The following is a 14,077-nucleotide window of genomic DNA, read 5'->3' as shown; positions in this document are numbered from 1 at the left end:
TTTCAGCACTGGCGGTGTCACGTTACTGAATGCACGCGCTCTCCTAAAGTGCCCTCTGCTGCTGGCGCGCGAGTCTTCCACACTTTGCAGAGTTCTGACTCCTTTCACCTGATATGAGCTGTTATTTGGACTCTGTAGTAAACAAGCTCATCAAGTGTGCTGAACTTCTCTCAGGCTGATGAAGGCCAGCGTTATGACGTGAAAACACGTTTTATAGGCGCCCTCTGCAGATACACTCATACACTTATTCTTCTTTTTTATACTAAGTTAATATACTGTGTTGTGTTGTTTGTTACGTTGTGATGTGTCATATCGTGTCGTGTTGTGTTATATGTAGTGCCGACGTAGGACAGTTTTTCCAATTTCATTGTACTACTGTACTATGTATGACTGTGCAATGACAATAAAGAGTTATCTTATCTTATCTTATCAGATAAGCTCATTCATGATTTGACAGGAAAAAGATATGCCTGTTTAAGTATTATAGAGTACTGTAAAAATTCTCTAGTCACTCTTCATTTCTTTATGTTTTGCTTCCAAGGAACCAGAATTTGCTTCTTCTTTTTTTCAAAGCGGTCTTAAACAATAATCATTGGCTGCTTCTTCAATCATTTTTAGTCCAATTCTTTTATCTGATCTGAGGATGTTTTTCCTTTATCTGTAGGCACTTTCCAAAAACACATTTCTTCAAATTTATCGGATACATACTGTCAGTCCCTATAAAAGTAGTGGACAGAAGACGATGTAGCGGGCCTTTAAAAACTATCTACAGCAGGTGAACAGTATATGAAATTCATGTACCTAATAAATATGAAGAAAATCTAGCACCTGAGAGATCTGGCCCTTCAGTTTATCCAGCTACTGTCCACTTAAGTCTCATCAGACAAGGTCTTCGTGGAAGGGTGGCTGTCAACAAGCCATTCTTAAAGGGAAACGGGAAGAATGGGTTGAGGCATTCCAGATTACACAAGACCTGCAGTGAAATCAGTCCAGCTCTTATGCAGTGACGGATCCAAATGTAAAACTTTTGGTGTGTGATTCTTATATAATGCTTTTTTCTTCTTTGAGCGCTCAAAGTGCTTTATGCAACCTGTTGCTCAAATGTTAAGAAGTGGTGTAAGAGTGTAAGATTTGATTTCATGATTCTTAGGTGAAAATCAATTTTCTAGAGTTTGGAAAACACCAAATAAAAAAAAATCCTATTTATATTTGAGAAATGACAAAAATGTACCATTTCATTTGCCACTGTGGATAATTTTTATTCAGTTCATAATTACAAAAATCACATTTATCAAACCAAACACACACACAGTGTAAACTGTAATGTGAATCCGGGAATTGTGTAGACATGCAGTGTTGTATTTGGTCACAGTCGGGTCATACAAATTTGAGGACGAGCTTCTTGGTGAGAGTGTAGTTGGGCTGTGGCATTTGTTTGTGGGATAAATACTCTCCTTTGCTGACCTCCCTGTTCACACGTGTCAGGACAGTGAGGATATCGTCCATCTCCTGTCTGGAAGGAACACACGTGAAACAAAAAGGATTCATCTTGGATAATTTTAACAAAACACGCAGCTCATGCCAACACCATGTCTGAAACCACCAAAAGCAGGAAGACAGAAATGTACAAAGATTTGATGCATTTGATTTGTCTTCCCTGATGACTTTTGAGCCTCAGAAAATGGGTGCAACTTCAAAACAGTTAAGACTGTGCTTTTTGTAAAACCCCTTGAATAAAAGCACAAGGTCTGATTGTGTGAAAATGTATTGAGGCGCTCTACAGAGGAAAAACTACAACATTTGTGTCTTTGTCCATAATTCTATGGACCGAACTGTATATAACAGAAATTACATTTAAAAAAATCTACTTTGTAGGAAACTACTGCACTATGACCTTCCCATATGTCAGTAGTACATATGGGCCAGAGGCGCAATATGGCAGCCTCGCTTCTGTCAGTCTGCCCCAGGGCAGCTGTGGCTACAACTGTAGCTTGCCTCCACCAGTGTATGAATGTGAGAGTGAATGAATAGTGGAATTGTAAAGCGCTTTGGGTGCCTTGAAAAGCGCTATATAAATCCAATCCATTATTATTATTATAGTATGGTCTGCCATAAAGAAACTAATCAGTTCAACTCACCTTCTTGCTGCTATTGTCAGCTGCTTGCACAGCTCCTGGATGTAGATAGATCCCGTAACTGTGTTTCGAAATGATTTGAATTCCTCCACAGTGGCCATGCCGATCAGAAAGTCTGCTAGTTCAGGCACTAGCACTGCCTCATCAGGGATTGAAGCGTCTGATTGCAGTGCTCCTTTGTTTTGCTTCTCATCCTCTCTGCTGCTGGGATAGTATCCTTTCTGGTATTCTTCACCTTGACAGGCTTGAATGAAGAAGAGTTTGGGCTTCCCTGCCAAGGTTGAGGCTCTTCCACTTGTAAAGGGGTCCGTCAGCTCTTTCAGGAGCACCTTTCCCCCATCAGTGCCAAAGACACACCCCTTTTCTCCATGTGAAAGAACGCACACCACCTTAAATCAGAGGTAGATATATGTTTTATTATTTATACTAACACTACTACTGACATTGTCGATGTAGCTGCTGTTACAATCACAGAGACATGCACTACATGGTGACATTTTCAGAAATGTGCTGATCCCAGCTAAGACCTTTTTGAGAAGACAGATACCACATATCGGCACAGTAAATATGAAACAGTAGCTGGCTCATTTACTAAAGAAAAAAATGTAAATGTAATATTAATAAGTTAGGGTTTTATGGTAAAGTATTTGCAGGTTACATTTAGCCTCAGAGCCTGCTGCTTGTATTCTGTATGGCTGTGTTGCCAATCTTCTCAGATATCTCTTATTTAAAAAAGAAAAAAATTCAAAATAAGTGTAAATGTATAAAATGCATGAAGTACTACAACTCTAAAAGGTGTGTGACTACACACCAAGGCATCATGATTTGTAAAATTAATCCTGCCAAGATCATTTATTTTCTTCTTCATCTGCTCTGCAGTACAGTTGTTGTGTATCTTCACTTGAAAACCTAAGCGAGTGAACACTTCTGTCAGAGTATCTGTGTCAGACAGAAAAGAAGCAAAAGAAGGATTATAAGTACATTACATGGTCATGGCATACGTATATATGCATTAATTGTTACAGGGCTCAGGAGCTTCCAGATAAAACAGTCATAGATAAATCAGGTCATTGTTTAAAGGCAAGAACTGTACCTGCATCCTTCTGAGTTCCTTTTCGATTACTCAGATGTGTTGCTGTAAAGATCTCATTGTTGAAGACCACGCACAGACCACGTGGGTTATGAGTCAGTGTGTAGTAGTCTGACTACAGGACACAAACACAGCAAACAGGCCGATCATAAATGTTACTGATGTGACAAAAGAATGAATGAAAGCATGAGAGCCTGTGAATGGATTACCTGATCAGGAAGAGAGGTGGGATTTGTTTCTAGTTGTGCATCAGTGTTAATACTCTCTCTTCGATCTAAACAAAACATTACAACAATGTAAACTTGTATATCAATCATGAGTATGATAAAAATAACAAAAAACATAAGTGTGACAACAGAAGGTTTAACAAATAATAATCACAAATACATTTTAATAGAGACACCTACAGTTGGGCTGAGTTTCAGTTATAGACAGTGGCTCATGGGTCCTCTGTGGGAATAAAACAAAGCAGTCAGCAAACTGACAAACTGCAACATTAACTGCTCAGAAACACACATTTACAGACACACATAGACCTCAATATCCATGCTGACATCAGGGGGTAACGTGAACTGCTGCCTTTGCTGACGGCCTCCTGTAACGATCACAATCATTTGATGGTGTTACCAACACATTCAATTTCCACATGTATGTATATGTACATGTGCGGGTATATGGAAGTGGATCCTATACCTTGTGTGTACTCCTCTAAAGTAATTGCCAGTTGTTGATCACACTCTTGCAGTGCTTTATGTAGCAAGCTAACATCTGTCTCTGATAGTAAAGCAGATTTTTCCATTTCTGCAAACACGTCCAGCGGTGTCTGGAATGAAAAGACAGAAAGTTTTTAGTTCACAGAGGCTGTTTGTGGGACAGTCATCATCTCTGGTGCCATCAAATCCACAACACGGTTTCCATTTGCATCAAATGCAAAGCACAGAAAATAATGGCTGCATGCCAAATATCCTTGGGCAAGATACTAACCCCGTGTTTGCCTACTGGTGGTGGTCAGAGGGCCCGGTGGCGCCTGTGTCCGGCAGCCTCGCCTCTGTCAGTGCGCCCCAGGGCAGCTGTGGCTACAATGTAGCTTGCCATCGCCAGTGTGTGAATGTGTGTGTGAATGGGTGAATGACTGAATGTAGTGTGAAGCGCTTTGGGGTCCTTAGGGACTAGAAAAGCGCTATATAAATACAGGCCATTTACCATGTGTTACACTACAACATGGGGATACAGAAATATGCATTAGAACTCAAACACTGGGCCTCATGGCCCAGCACCATGACAACGGTGGTTGGTTGGCAGCATAATGGTGGCAGCAGGGAGATCCCATAAAGACTCTTTTAAATAGAGCCAAATGCACAAACAAACTTGGAGACAACGGCATACATCCATCACGTACAAACAGGAATTTGGTAGTACTAGTATTCTGATTAGGGCTTGGAGCAGGGGTAACCATCTCCAGCCCTCTAGTGCCAGTGTTTTAGATGCGCTCTACAAATGCAGGCAGGCCATAATACTTAGTGGAGATTTTAATTGAATTTAAGAAAAATACAAAACAGTGAGATTCCATATTACAGAAATTCAACCAAAGTAATAGACATTATTATTTACAAATAATCTATGCTGAATTCAGAAAGTTACTTGTGGGACTCCTTAAAGTTCAGTGCTCAAACCTAAACTGTTCAAACGGTATGTCTATAAATTTATGTTGTTCTGGGATAAAAAAGTGAAGCAGCGTTTCAATACAATTTAAAGGGAATTGTAAGTTTTTAAATATGAATAAATTATCACTAACCTATAGCAAAATAAAGAAGAAGGATAATTATATAATAACAGGAAAATTAAATAACAAATTCCAAATAACGATGAATAACAGTTAAACAAAAGAGGTGTAAATAGATGGAAATTGACACCACCAAAAAAATATATCTTCAATTACAAAATTAATTGTTCCTTGTTAGTTTCACATAGTAAGGATGTCAAACTCATTTTGATTTCAAGTGGGCCTGACCAGAGAAACACACCTTTCTGTCAGTGAAAAGACATTTAACTAATTTCAACAGCATATCTCAGTTTTTCTACACGACACAGAAATGCTGCTGTGGTAAACTTTCACCATGACTGTTTGGGTTTAAATTCTAAAAAATAAATGTGTCAATTTTCAGAGAAAATTCTAATAGTTCGTTGCCTCGTTGCCCTGACTGGCCTGTAAATAGGAAACAAGAAATGTGCTTTTTTGTGTGGACACACAAGAAAACAACATCCAAAAACCTTCCATCTTTAACATTGAAAAAACAGGAACTTTTCTGTTTTTTAAAATAATGTAATTAATGTGGTGTACCAGGGATGGTCACCAGAGAGATGTGTATGGGTAGGAAAAGCCGAAAAATATATTGAATTATAGTTAAAAAGAATTTAGGCCTTGCTTCACATTTTCTAAAGCTGCCTAATGGGCAGGATTGGAGTCTTTTCTCAGACTGATTCTGGACCTCAGGCTTTATGTTTGACACCCCTGTACAACATCAGAATAGTTAGAGGGATATCATGTGTTTGCTGATATATTCATCTCAGCATTTATGCATTTATATAAAAAAATAAACAGGAGAAACACCCTTCACCATATAACGATGGCTGATGTTATATGTTATATGTTAGTTACACACATGTTGTGAAAGCTGCAAACACAACAACCAGCTGATCCAAGCAAAAGTTGGGCAGAGTGTAAACAAGTAATCCATGACCTCTTATGACAATAAAAAAATTAATCTGATTTTAGCAAGGACTGTAAATAACTACATTTAATAAATAGTATGGAAATCTGTTTATGTTTCATGTGTCTGGAAAGAAATCCGCATTGGTTGCACTTTAGCTGCATGCAAAAATAAACAAATCCAGTTTTCCTGCTTTTACTTTTTTCCCCTCTTTAGAAGAAAACTCTTGAGAATCGATTAGTTTAAGCCAACCAACAGACTTTCAGTAAACTGCATGCTTTTATGATATCACTGATCTCAACTTTGCACTGATGATGTACAAAGCACAAAATAATAAACTGTATTCAGAGGCTGGTAGTTTCCACTTGAACTTCAGTGTGTGAAAAGCCACTGTAAACAGTACTCAGTCTATTTGACAGAACATTTCAAAGTAAAATTACCAGTTAACTACTCTTAGTAGTGGAAGCGTGTTCTTTACTGTGCTTATAAAATGAAAGGAAAAGTCGTTACATGCTGATCACAGTGAAAACAATCTAAATGTCAACTGTACAGCTAGCCTTTGATGTTCAGTAAAAAGCTTCTCACTCAAAAGCAGAAATGAAAAGGTGGATTGGTGTGTTCTCACCTTGGACAATTCCATTTGTCTCCTGCCCAGCTGGTCAGTCAGTAGAAACTTCAGCTTTTCAAAGTTCTCTGTAGTGAAGCCATTGTATATAGAATACAGGGTCTTCCTAATGGTCAGAGAAAAACTTTTGATATATTACTATTCCTATGCTGCATGCTGTACTATTAAGATAAAAACCGAAAGCTTTTACCTGTAGTCTGACAGGACAGGACTAGCATCTGTTTCCTCTGGCGGTCTGCTGTCTGTCTCCAGGACCCTGAGGAGATCTGCTCGATGGATGGTGTAGAGCAGCTGCCTGAGGAAGGCATCGTTTTGCAGCAGACCTTTTTCCTCTAATCTCAAGAACAGGTCTTTTGCATCCTTAATCTGTAGGGAAAAAAACCCACTCTTGAACATGCATATCCTAGGGCGTCATACTGTCAACGTGTTATTTAAAACAATTTCCACAAACATGCTAACAAAACAAGTGTAAACACATTACAAAATTTGCTGTGCTCACGTTCTCCAGGCGTCTTCTGGTGACTACATCACGGCATAAGAAGCAAAGTTCTGCCACTTCAGAAGAGTCCAGGCCCTCATCTATGTGGGACAAAGTCAGCCTGTCCATCATGGCCTGGTCCTCAGCTCACAGCGATCTGCAGCTTTTATTGTTAACAGAAAACAAGTGTGCATGTTTTGATGGAGCAAAAACTGAAGTATTCAAAAACTTCATGCATTGCAAACAAGCAGTTTTACATTAATGACTAAAGATCATGGCTAGAATGTTAAAATAACGACAACAATAATAATAACACCACACCATACACGATAAGATGCCATTACTGCCCTACGTAGAAGCACCGCTATACTGTATGTTTTTACAGGGAAACACAGTAAGATGACTACATAGAGAACTTTGTCTTCCATCGCTGACCTTTCAACAGCGAACTGTTATCTTGATCATTATTAAATGGCACAGAGCTTTGGATGTTAGGCCACATCATCTCTGACTATCCAAACAAACAAACAAACACCTGCAACATTTAAATGTTATTTACAATTTCCTATGAAAGCCTGGTTTTAAATTGTGTATTTGCATGGCAGCTTATACGTGACGCGTTGTCTTTCAGTCCTTCTCGGTTTACTTTATTTCATGTTATTTTGGCCTCTCAATGCGTTCCTAGTAATCCCGTTTAGTCCCATGAAAAGACATCTGCGTGATACGACAGAGTGACGTCACCAACACTACCCACCCCGCCCCCCGCCGCCAGTTTTGTTTCTCTTGACAAAAACGAACATTAAAAAGTTTTAAGTCAGTGTTACATAACGTGGCCCAGAGTTTACGCTAACAGTTTACGTCAGGTGAACTAAATTATGACGCTGAAACTTACCGCCGCTGTCTCTCGCTGTTAGTTTACAGCTCCTTAGCGAAAAGGGCGCGTCTTGTTAAATGCGAGGAAAATAACTTAAACAAATGAAAAAAAAACTTTTTGGGAGCGAAAAAAATACTGAAATATGTTTCAGTGGCTTTTATTTCCGCTTTCTGTTAGAGCTGCAAATTCTTTCGTTTTCGGAGCAAGCGCCTCACGTAACTGGATGTGACGTCACGGTATAGGAAGTTGAAGTTGAGTGTCGGGTGCTGGGTAGAAAATTTTAAAAAATAAAGGCCACATAGGCCACATTCACACACAAACTGTAGCGTTAGTGAGCTGACCAATATATTTTTCGCTTCACACTTGGCTACATGAGTTTACTAAGCTCAACTACAGCACACACTGGCACGTCTTTCATAATAAAATCCGTTTGTTTAGCATTGTAAACCTTTATTTTGAAAACTCCCATGCTTCTTTTTTTTTCTTAAACACATATTTATCGGCAGAGGGCTTTGCCCAAACGTGTACAAGAAACCCAAACTACTGAAACTGAAAAAAAAACCCCAAACTTTATTTATCTGTCTTTTACTGGAAAGATCACAACGTTTGAGTTTTGATCGTTTGTGTTCCTCTCCACCAAATGTCCACAGATACAACTAATAGTCAGTCACTCGGAATAAAAAACAAAATAACTTTCTAAATGTCAGTGAAGATTATTCTCATGAACAAACATATATGAATCTTATAAAGAGACAGTTTGTGAGCATGTGATAATGTGACTAGAGGGACTGGGCTTCCTGGTCTGCGTCTGCAGGATGATTGGAGGCAAAAGGGGTGAAGTACTCTCTGGCAAACAGAAAGACGTCGTCTGGTTTCCTCAACAACAGCAACTGCAGGAAGTCAAATATTAGTGCTCGAATCTCTGGATGCTGTCTCAAGTATGAGGAGTGGTCGGCCTTAAGCTCTTCCTGCCAAAACAAGACATAAACACACATTCATTTTCTGCTCAGATGGTCAGTAGAGTAATGGAAGTCTAGTATTAATCTCCTGTTGCACATGACCGGCTACCTTTCTGTCCAGAAACTTAGAACGCATCTGCATGTCTTCCTCCCACACAAGGGGGATCTTCTTGAAATCTACTGTAAAATTACAAATACACAAATATCACTGAATCTTTCATTGGAATCATACCTCTTATGTGTGAATATGTGTGTGGGGGATGTGTGTAACCTTTTTCTGCCTTTGATGGCAACTCTAGAAGTCTCATGGTGACTGGTGACCCCACCTGAACTCTGGTCACCAGATGCCTGATCAGAGAATATAACGAGTCAAATTGAAAGCACTAGTGTAACACATAACAACAATAATAGCACTTACTTGTTATTCAGAAACCGCTTGAGTTAAACCAGAAAGTTCTCATGTATCACCAATATTCTTTCGCATACAAAAATCAGATGTGTCCTATTCCATAGGTATATCTACACTTTATGGGAACCTTTCCCTTCAAAATGATCATTTTTAGAAACTGAATAGTTCCTAAGATGTCAAGGACACAAAGCAATTAACTATTCTACTATAGCTAATGTTATAGTTTGGACCCACAAAGAAGAAGCATCAATGGCTCCATTAGCAGTGGTTAATAGTTTTGGCTAACATGTGAAAGATCTCTAGTTTAAGACCAGGAGGTGACATAAATCACAAGCAGGGTTGTACCAGGAAGGATGCCTAATCAAACATGTGGGAAATAGTAGAAATTCTTCTTTTATTTACCCCTTTCCCTGTTTCATCCACACCTCTTTAACCTCACTTACTGTCGGAGTTTTCTTATCACTGGTGGGCTCCTTTGTTCCATACCTGAACTTACCTGGCACAGAGTATATAATGACTGCACTCCCTTCCACCTCACTCTGTTTGCTTCTGGACTGGGAGCAGCTAAGGTGAGTTAGCTTAATTTACTTATTTAGCTTTAAGTCAGTGACTTGAAATCTAACCTTGTTGGTCTTTTTAAGAGATTGCTAGTCCAAGTGTGGCAATCTTTTGTGTAATTTAAACTACCTTTTTCTACAAGTTAAATAAACCCAACCACTGGGGAATCACTGATGGTTCATTCATACTGGTTGCCCATGCTGATAACAGTCCTCTCCTTTTAACCTCCTAACTAATGGATCCCTTGTGATTAAGGGAAGCATTCAATAAGTAGTGCTATTGTGTGATTAAAATGATTTGTTGTTTAGTCTACATTAGTGACCTCCTATCAGCAGTAGGTAATATAAACATGAAACTCAACAGTGGGCAGCTGCAGTCTGTCTGGTGCACAGAGGGAGGCAGTAACACAGTCCAACATGTGTGGGATGATGGAGAGGTACATATATTAAGCTTACCCATCATCCAGGAAGTAGCACTGCCAGGTACTGGGGCTGCCCTCCATGGACTGAATAATCCTCTCTACCCCAAATACATCCAGGAGCTCACCCCCGACCTCTAGCTGCCTCTGATCCAGCTCTCTCTGAGCACAAAAGAGACCACAATCAGAGCTCAGTACTCAAACAAGTTACTGATGGACCAGGATGTCTTACACAGGCATAAAGACTTACAAAAGAGGTGTTAATTATGTGTAATCCTGGGTCTAAGGAGACAAACGTCATGTTTTCTGGCATCTTCCTCCTCAGAGCGATCAGGCGCATCAACAGCAAGCTAGAGCCCTCAGTTACCAGCCCTCTCAGGACAGACATGGGGTAGGACATGCTCTCTTCTGTCACCTCCTGTACACACACACACACACACACACACACACACACACACACGCACGCGCGCACACAAATGACAACATGCAGTAAATGCGCAACAGTAAGTAAAGATTTTGTAAATACTGGACTAACTCTTGCAAAGAGAGCGTGGAAGTTGCTCTGAATGACTGTGGTACTGTTTCATTAATATATTAGTGAGTTGACCTATAAAGCAGTGGTTATCTGACCTCTCCCACAGTCGTAACCTTATGGATCACCATCAGCCCATCACGCTGCACCATGTGACACCTCTTGTCCACACTATGGCCCTCAAGCTGAGGAGAGAAGTATAGAAGCACATCAAAGGTGCAATATTTCCACTTAATGCATCTGCTGAGCTGAGTCAATGTAAAAAGAAACAGCCCGGAAAGGATTCAGCGACTCACCTTGACATATTCATGGTGATCTTCCTCCAGCACCTCTAGGTCAGTCGTTAGGTAGGCTTAAACAGAGTAAAGGGTATGAAGAGAAATACTAACAACAGGAAACAGCAAAGATCAGTTTGTCCTAGCATCCTCTGCCTGCTGTCACCTGTCACTGCTGTCCCACAGGGGCAGTCATCAATGGCTCCGTGGCTCTGAGCATGAAGCATCATGCATGGCTGCTCTCTCCGGGCAAACTCCACCATCACACTGAACTCCCCCAGCTCTCTCCCCCCCTCTGATACAGTCACCAGCGAGTCTGCAAACACACACTTCTGCAGCTCGGCAGGCTCTGAGAAGCGAAGGGACACAGAAGGTAAAGCCAAAGTGGACAGATTCAAATATCTGTAATGATTTCACGGTTTTTTGCTTTTCAGGTAGTTTTGGACTCAGCTGTTTCCTACCGACCATATTAGCCTAAATTGGATGCGAACTCACCGATGCCGGACATGAACGTGACAGCTTCGTCAGAGGCTTCCAGCTCCTGTCGCTGTTCAGGTCCTTCAGTCCCCGCTGAAAAACCTACAGCAGTCTGTTCACCCAGCGTGGCTTCCATCTTTAAAACAGCCTGAAAAGTGTGTGGGAGCAACTTCACAGGACACTCGCCTGCCTCGACAGACAGTCTGTCTGGGTAATTTTATGCAAAGCAGTCTTATCCCACACTTTTCCTGCTTAGCATTTTTCTGCTACGGAAGGGAAGCTGGCGACCAAATCTCTGTTGGCATGGCAACGACGCTGGAGTACCGTAAAGACCATTGTATGTGTGAATTGTAGGCTGACTATTCACCACCAAATCTAGAGGAAGGAATTATACAAAAATAGAGGCGCTGTACATAAGCTAATAAAAAAACAAAACAAAGAACACTGATTACTATTCCTCCTAAAAACCAGCAAATAATTTTTGTGAATTAATTTACTTAAGTCTGAGATCTTTACATCAAGCAAACAATTATGCAATACAATATATAATAGTGAATTCAGATCATAATTCTGATTGCAAAAGCTGCTAGACAGAACAATCTTAAAAACAGTCCTACTGTACTGTCAGGAGGACATCCTGGGCCACATTTGTGGGGGTCAGTCTAGCAGGCAACATGCTTGCTTTTCAAAATGATGGCCATTTCACATGTTATAGCAACAAGGGAGCTTAAGTGGGTTTTTTTTAAAATTTGATCATTTTATTTTTTTTATTTAAAAGGGACAGTGCAGTTTAACATATTTCAAGTGCAAGACATGAAACTGATGTGCCGCACACAGGTTTATAGCTACTGCTAATTTTCAACAATTGTCCCTTGTTGGGCTTACAATCTAAATAGATACATTTGTAGATATTATGTTTCTGTTGCTAAAAGTCGATTTTTTTTCATTCAATATTCTTGGGGATTCTTATTTTGAATTTAGTAGGACTTCAGAAATGTACAGTAAACCTATCCCACTTAACCAATTGTTACGGCCCTAGCAGGGCCTCCTCCTGAAGGTGCCTGTGTGGGCGTGTCCCACCACCTCTTTTGCCTGAGGTGCCACCTTTCCCTGTTACACAGCTGACTCACATCAGTAATTAAAAGTATTTAAGCCCAGGGAAAGGTGAGCTCTGGGCCAGAGTGCCAGTAGTGTGGTTACAGCTAGTGAGCTGAGTGGGTGTTGTGTTTGCAGCTAGTGAGCTGTGTTTTTGGTGGTTTTCAGCTAGTGAGCTGCTCTCTTTCTTTTTGGCTTACGTTTTACTTTATTGACCAACACCTGAGTTTTGTTTGTTTTCTTAAATGGTGATAGCGGCTTGTCCGTCTCTTTTAGTTGGTATGAATTGAGACTTTAATACTCTTTAATTTACCCTTTTGCCTCCTTGACTCCTTTTTCTGACCCGGTCACTTTTGTTACTTCCCCCTCCCCGCCTAGACCCCTCAGGGGAACGTAACAAAATGTTTGATTCAGTGTCCTTTGTAGTGGACAGCAAGACTCCCACATTTTCAATCTGTGTCCACACTTCAGGAAGCAGAGGGCTGAGTGATGTAGAGTTCTTTTAAATTCTGGATTTCACTCAGTCAGACTTGCATATAGGATGAGGCGGAGGAGTGCAGGGAGGTGAGAGTCAGAGGGCACACCAGCTTCTGAGGAGCCTGAGAAGGAAGCCACTGTCACTTATGGACAAGCGTGTAACCAAAGGTGTTTTTTGGCTCTACCCGTTCTTTCTTTATGGATTCAATTTCAACCCTATTAACACTGGGTTGAAAGACTAACAATAAACATGAAAACAGGGCAACTCTGTCTATAACCACCATGACTGGAGGATCACTGATTACATCAGTGATCAGACAGCCAGGTTCTTGAAAGTGTCAAAGCACACAAACCAAAGGGAGATGCTCATCTCTGCAGGCAGCCCAAACATTTATAAGCTGCATATCATACGTTAATATCTATGACATGACTTGAATCTGGATATATTCAGTACTATTTATAGCAATTTCAATGCATATAGACAGATTGTTTAAGACTGTTACTTTCCAGCACTGACAAGATGACTTCAATGTGTGATCAGACGATAGAAGGCCAGTGCAGATGTTTCCTACAGCACTTACGCAATACCTATTAACCATAATAGGCTTCAGCTGTGGTCTCTTTGCTCCAGCATAGACTACTCAAACACTGGGATGTTCTTCTCTGAACTTCACCTTCCTTTTTTTTAAATCAAGTATTTCCCTTCATCTAACAGTTCAGAGATCCACATGAAAAAAAACAAAACAAAATGAGGGACAGAATAAAATAAACAACATTTTTGAAAAAAGGTTTTGCTGGAACATTTTTCTTTCAACCACATATGGTAGCCATGGTAACTTTCAGGATTTGTGGAGGGAGAAATCAAGTCAAACAGTTCTGAAGCAAACTGATGTATTCTGAGAGAATTAAAAAACATTATAACAAGTTAAATGTAACATTTTTATTGTTACTATCAGGAGACCGT

At 40.2% G+C, this 14,077-nt stretch overlaps 2 protein-coding genes across 3 annotated transcripts; both read right to left on the bottom strand.

The window, feature by feature from the left end:
* Window positions 1–1,239: 1,239 nt before the first annotated feature.
* On the bottom strand, window positions 1,240–8,160 carry casp8 (caspase 8, apoptosis-related cysteine peptidase). Its single transcript, XM_085253581.1, has 12 exons — window positions 7,932–8,160; window positions 7,061–7,202; window positions 6,752–6,927; window positions 6,562–6,667; window positions 3,919–4,048; window positions 3,762–3,820; window positions 3,633–3,675; window positions 3,435–3,499; window positions 3,229–3,340; window positions 2,947–3,074; window positions 2,139–2,524; window positions 1,240–1,513 (listed from the first exon to the last, which is right to left on the bottom strand). Exons 2-12 carry the CDS (start codon window positions 7,169–7,171, stop codon window positions 1,378–1,380), a joined length of 1,452 nt encoding a protein of 483 aa, XP_085109707.1. The 5' UTR covers window positions 7,172–7,202; window positions 7,932–8,160; the 3' UTR covers window positions 1,240–1,377.
* A 182-nt stretch (window positions 8,161–8,342) lies between these two features.
* LOC146554081 (ciliogenesis-associated TTC17-interacting protein-like) lies at window positions 8,343–11,975 on the bottom strand. Of its 2 annotated transcripts, none has more exons than XM_085253584.1 (9): window positions 11,560–11,975; window positions 11,231–11,413; window positions 11,086–11,141; window positions 10,888–10,974; window positions 10,508–10,675; window positions 10,295–10,419; window positions 9,144–9,220; window positions 8,982–9,049; window positions 8,343–8,881 (listed from the first exon to the last, which is right to left on the bottom strand). In XM_085253584.1, the coding sequence occupies exons 1-9, from the start codon at window positions 11,675–11,677 to the stop codon at window positions 8,693–8,695; spliced, it is 1,071 nt and encodes a 356-aa protein (XP_085109710.1). In that variant the 5' UTR covers window positions 11,678–11,975; the 3' UTR covers window positions 8,343–8,692. The 2 variants fall into 2 exon arrangements, with proteins under 2 accessions (XP_085109710.1, XP_085109709.1); XM_085253583.1 differs by having other exon boundaries at window positions 8,982–9,052; window positions 11,560–11,972.
* Between the last annotated feature and the right edge of the window lie 2,102 nt (window positions 11,976–14,077).

Source organism: Mchenga conophoros, linkage group LG18 (assembly GCF_057382185.1).
Source record: "Mchenga conophoros isolate Kocher_MC1m ecotype Shallow Benthic linkage group LG18, M_conophoros_male_GT1.1, whole genome shotgun sequence".
Taxonomy (NCBI): Eukaryota; Metazoa; Chordata; class Actinopteri; order Cichliformes; family Cichlidae; genus Mchenga; species Mchenga conophoros.
Note: the sequence above shows the minus strand (reverse complement) of the source record. Positions and strands in the feature narration are given on the sequence as shown.

Excerpts from the sequence above, each read along its gene's own strand:
- LOC146554081 (XM_085253583.1), bottom strand. The coding sequence starts at position 11,677 with ATGGAAGCCACGCTGGGTGAACAGACTGCTGTAGGTTTTTCAGCGGGG. Across the intron at positions 11,414-11,559 it reads CACGTTCATGTCCGGCATCG|AGCCTGCCGAGCTGCAGAAG; the intron begins GTGAGTTCGCAT and ends TTCGCTTCTCAG. Across the intron at positions 10,420-10,507 it reads ACATAATTAACACCTCTTTT|AGAGAGCTGGATCAGAGGCA; the intron begins GTAAGTCTTTAT and ends TTTTGTGCTCAG.
- casp8 (XM_085253581.1), bottom strand. The coding sequence starts at position 7,171 with ATGATGGACAGGCTGACTTTGTCCCACATAGATGAGGGCCTGGACTCT. Across the intron at positions 4,049-6,561 it reads GACAAATGGAATTGTCCAAG|ACACCGCTGGACGTGTTTGC; the intron begins GTGAGAACACAC and ends TTTTCATTCCAG. Across the intron at positions 2,525-2,946 it reads TTACAAATCATGATGCCTTG|GTGGTGTGCGTTCTTTCACA; the intron begins GTGTGTAGTCAC and ends CTCTGATTTAAG.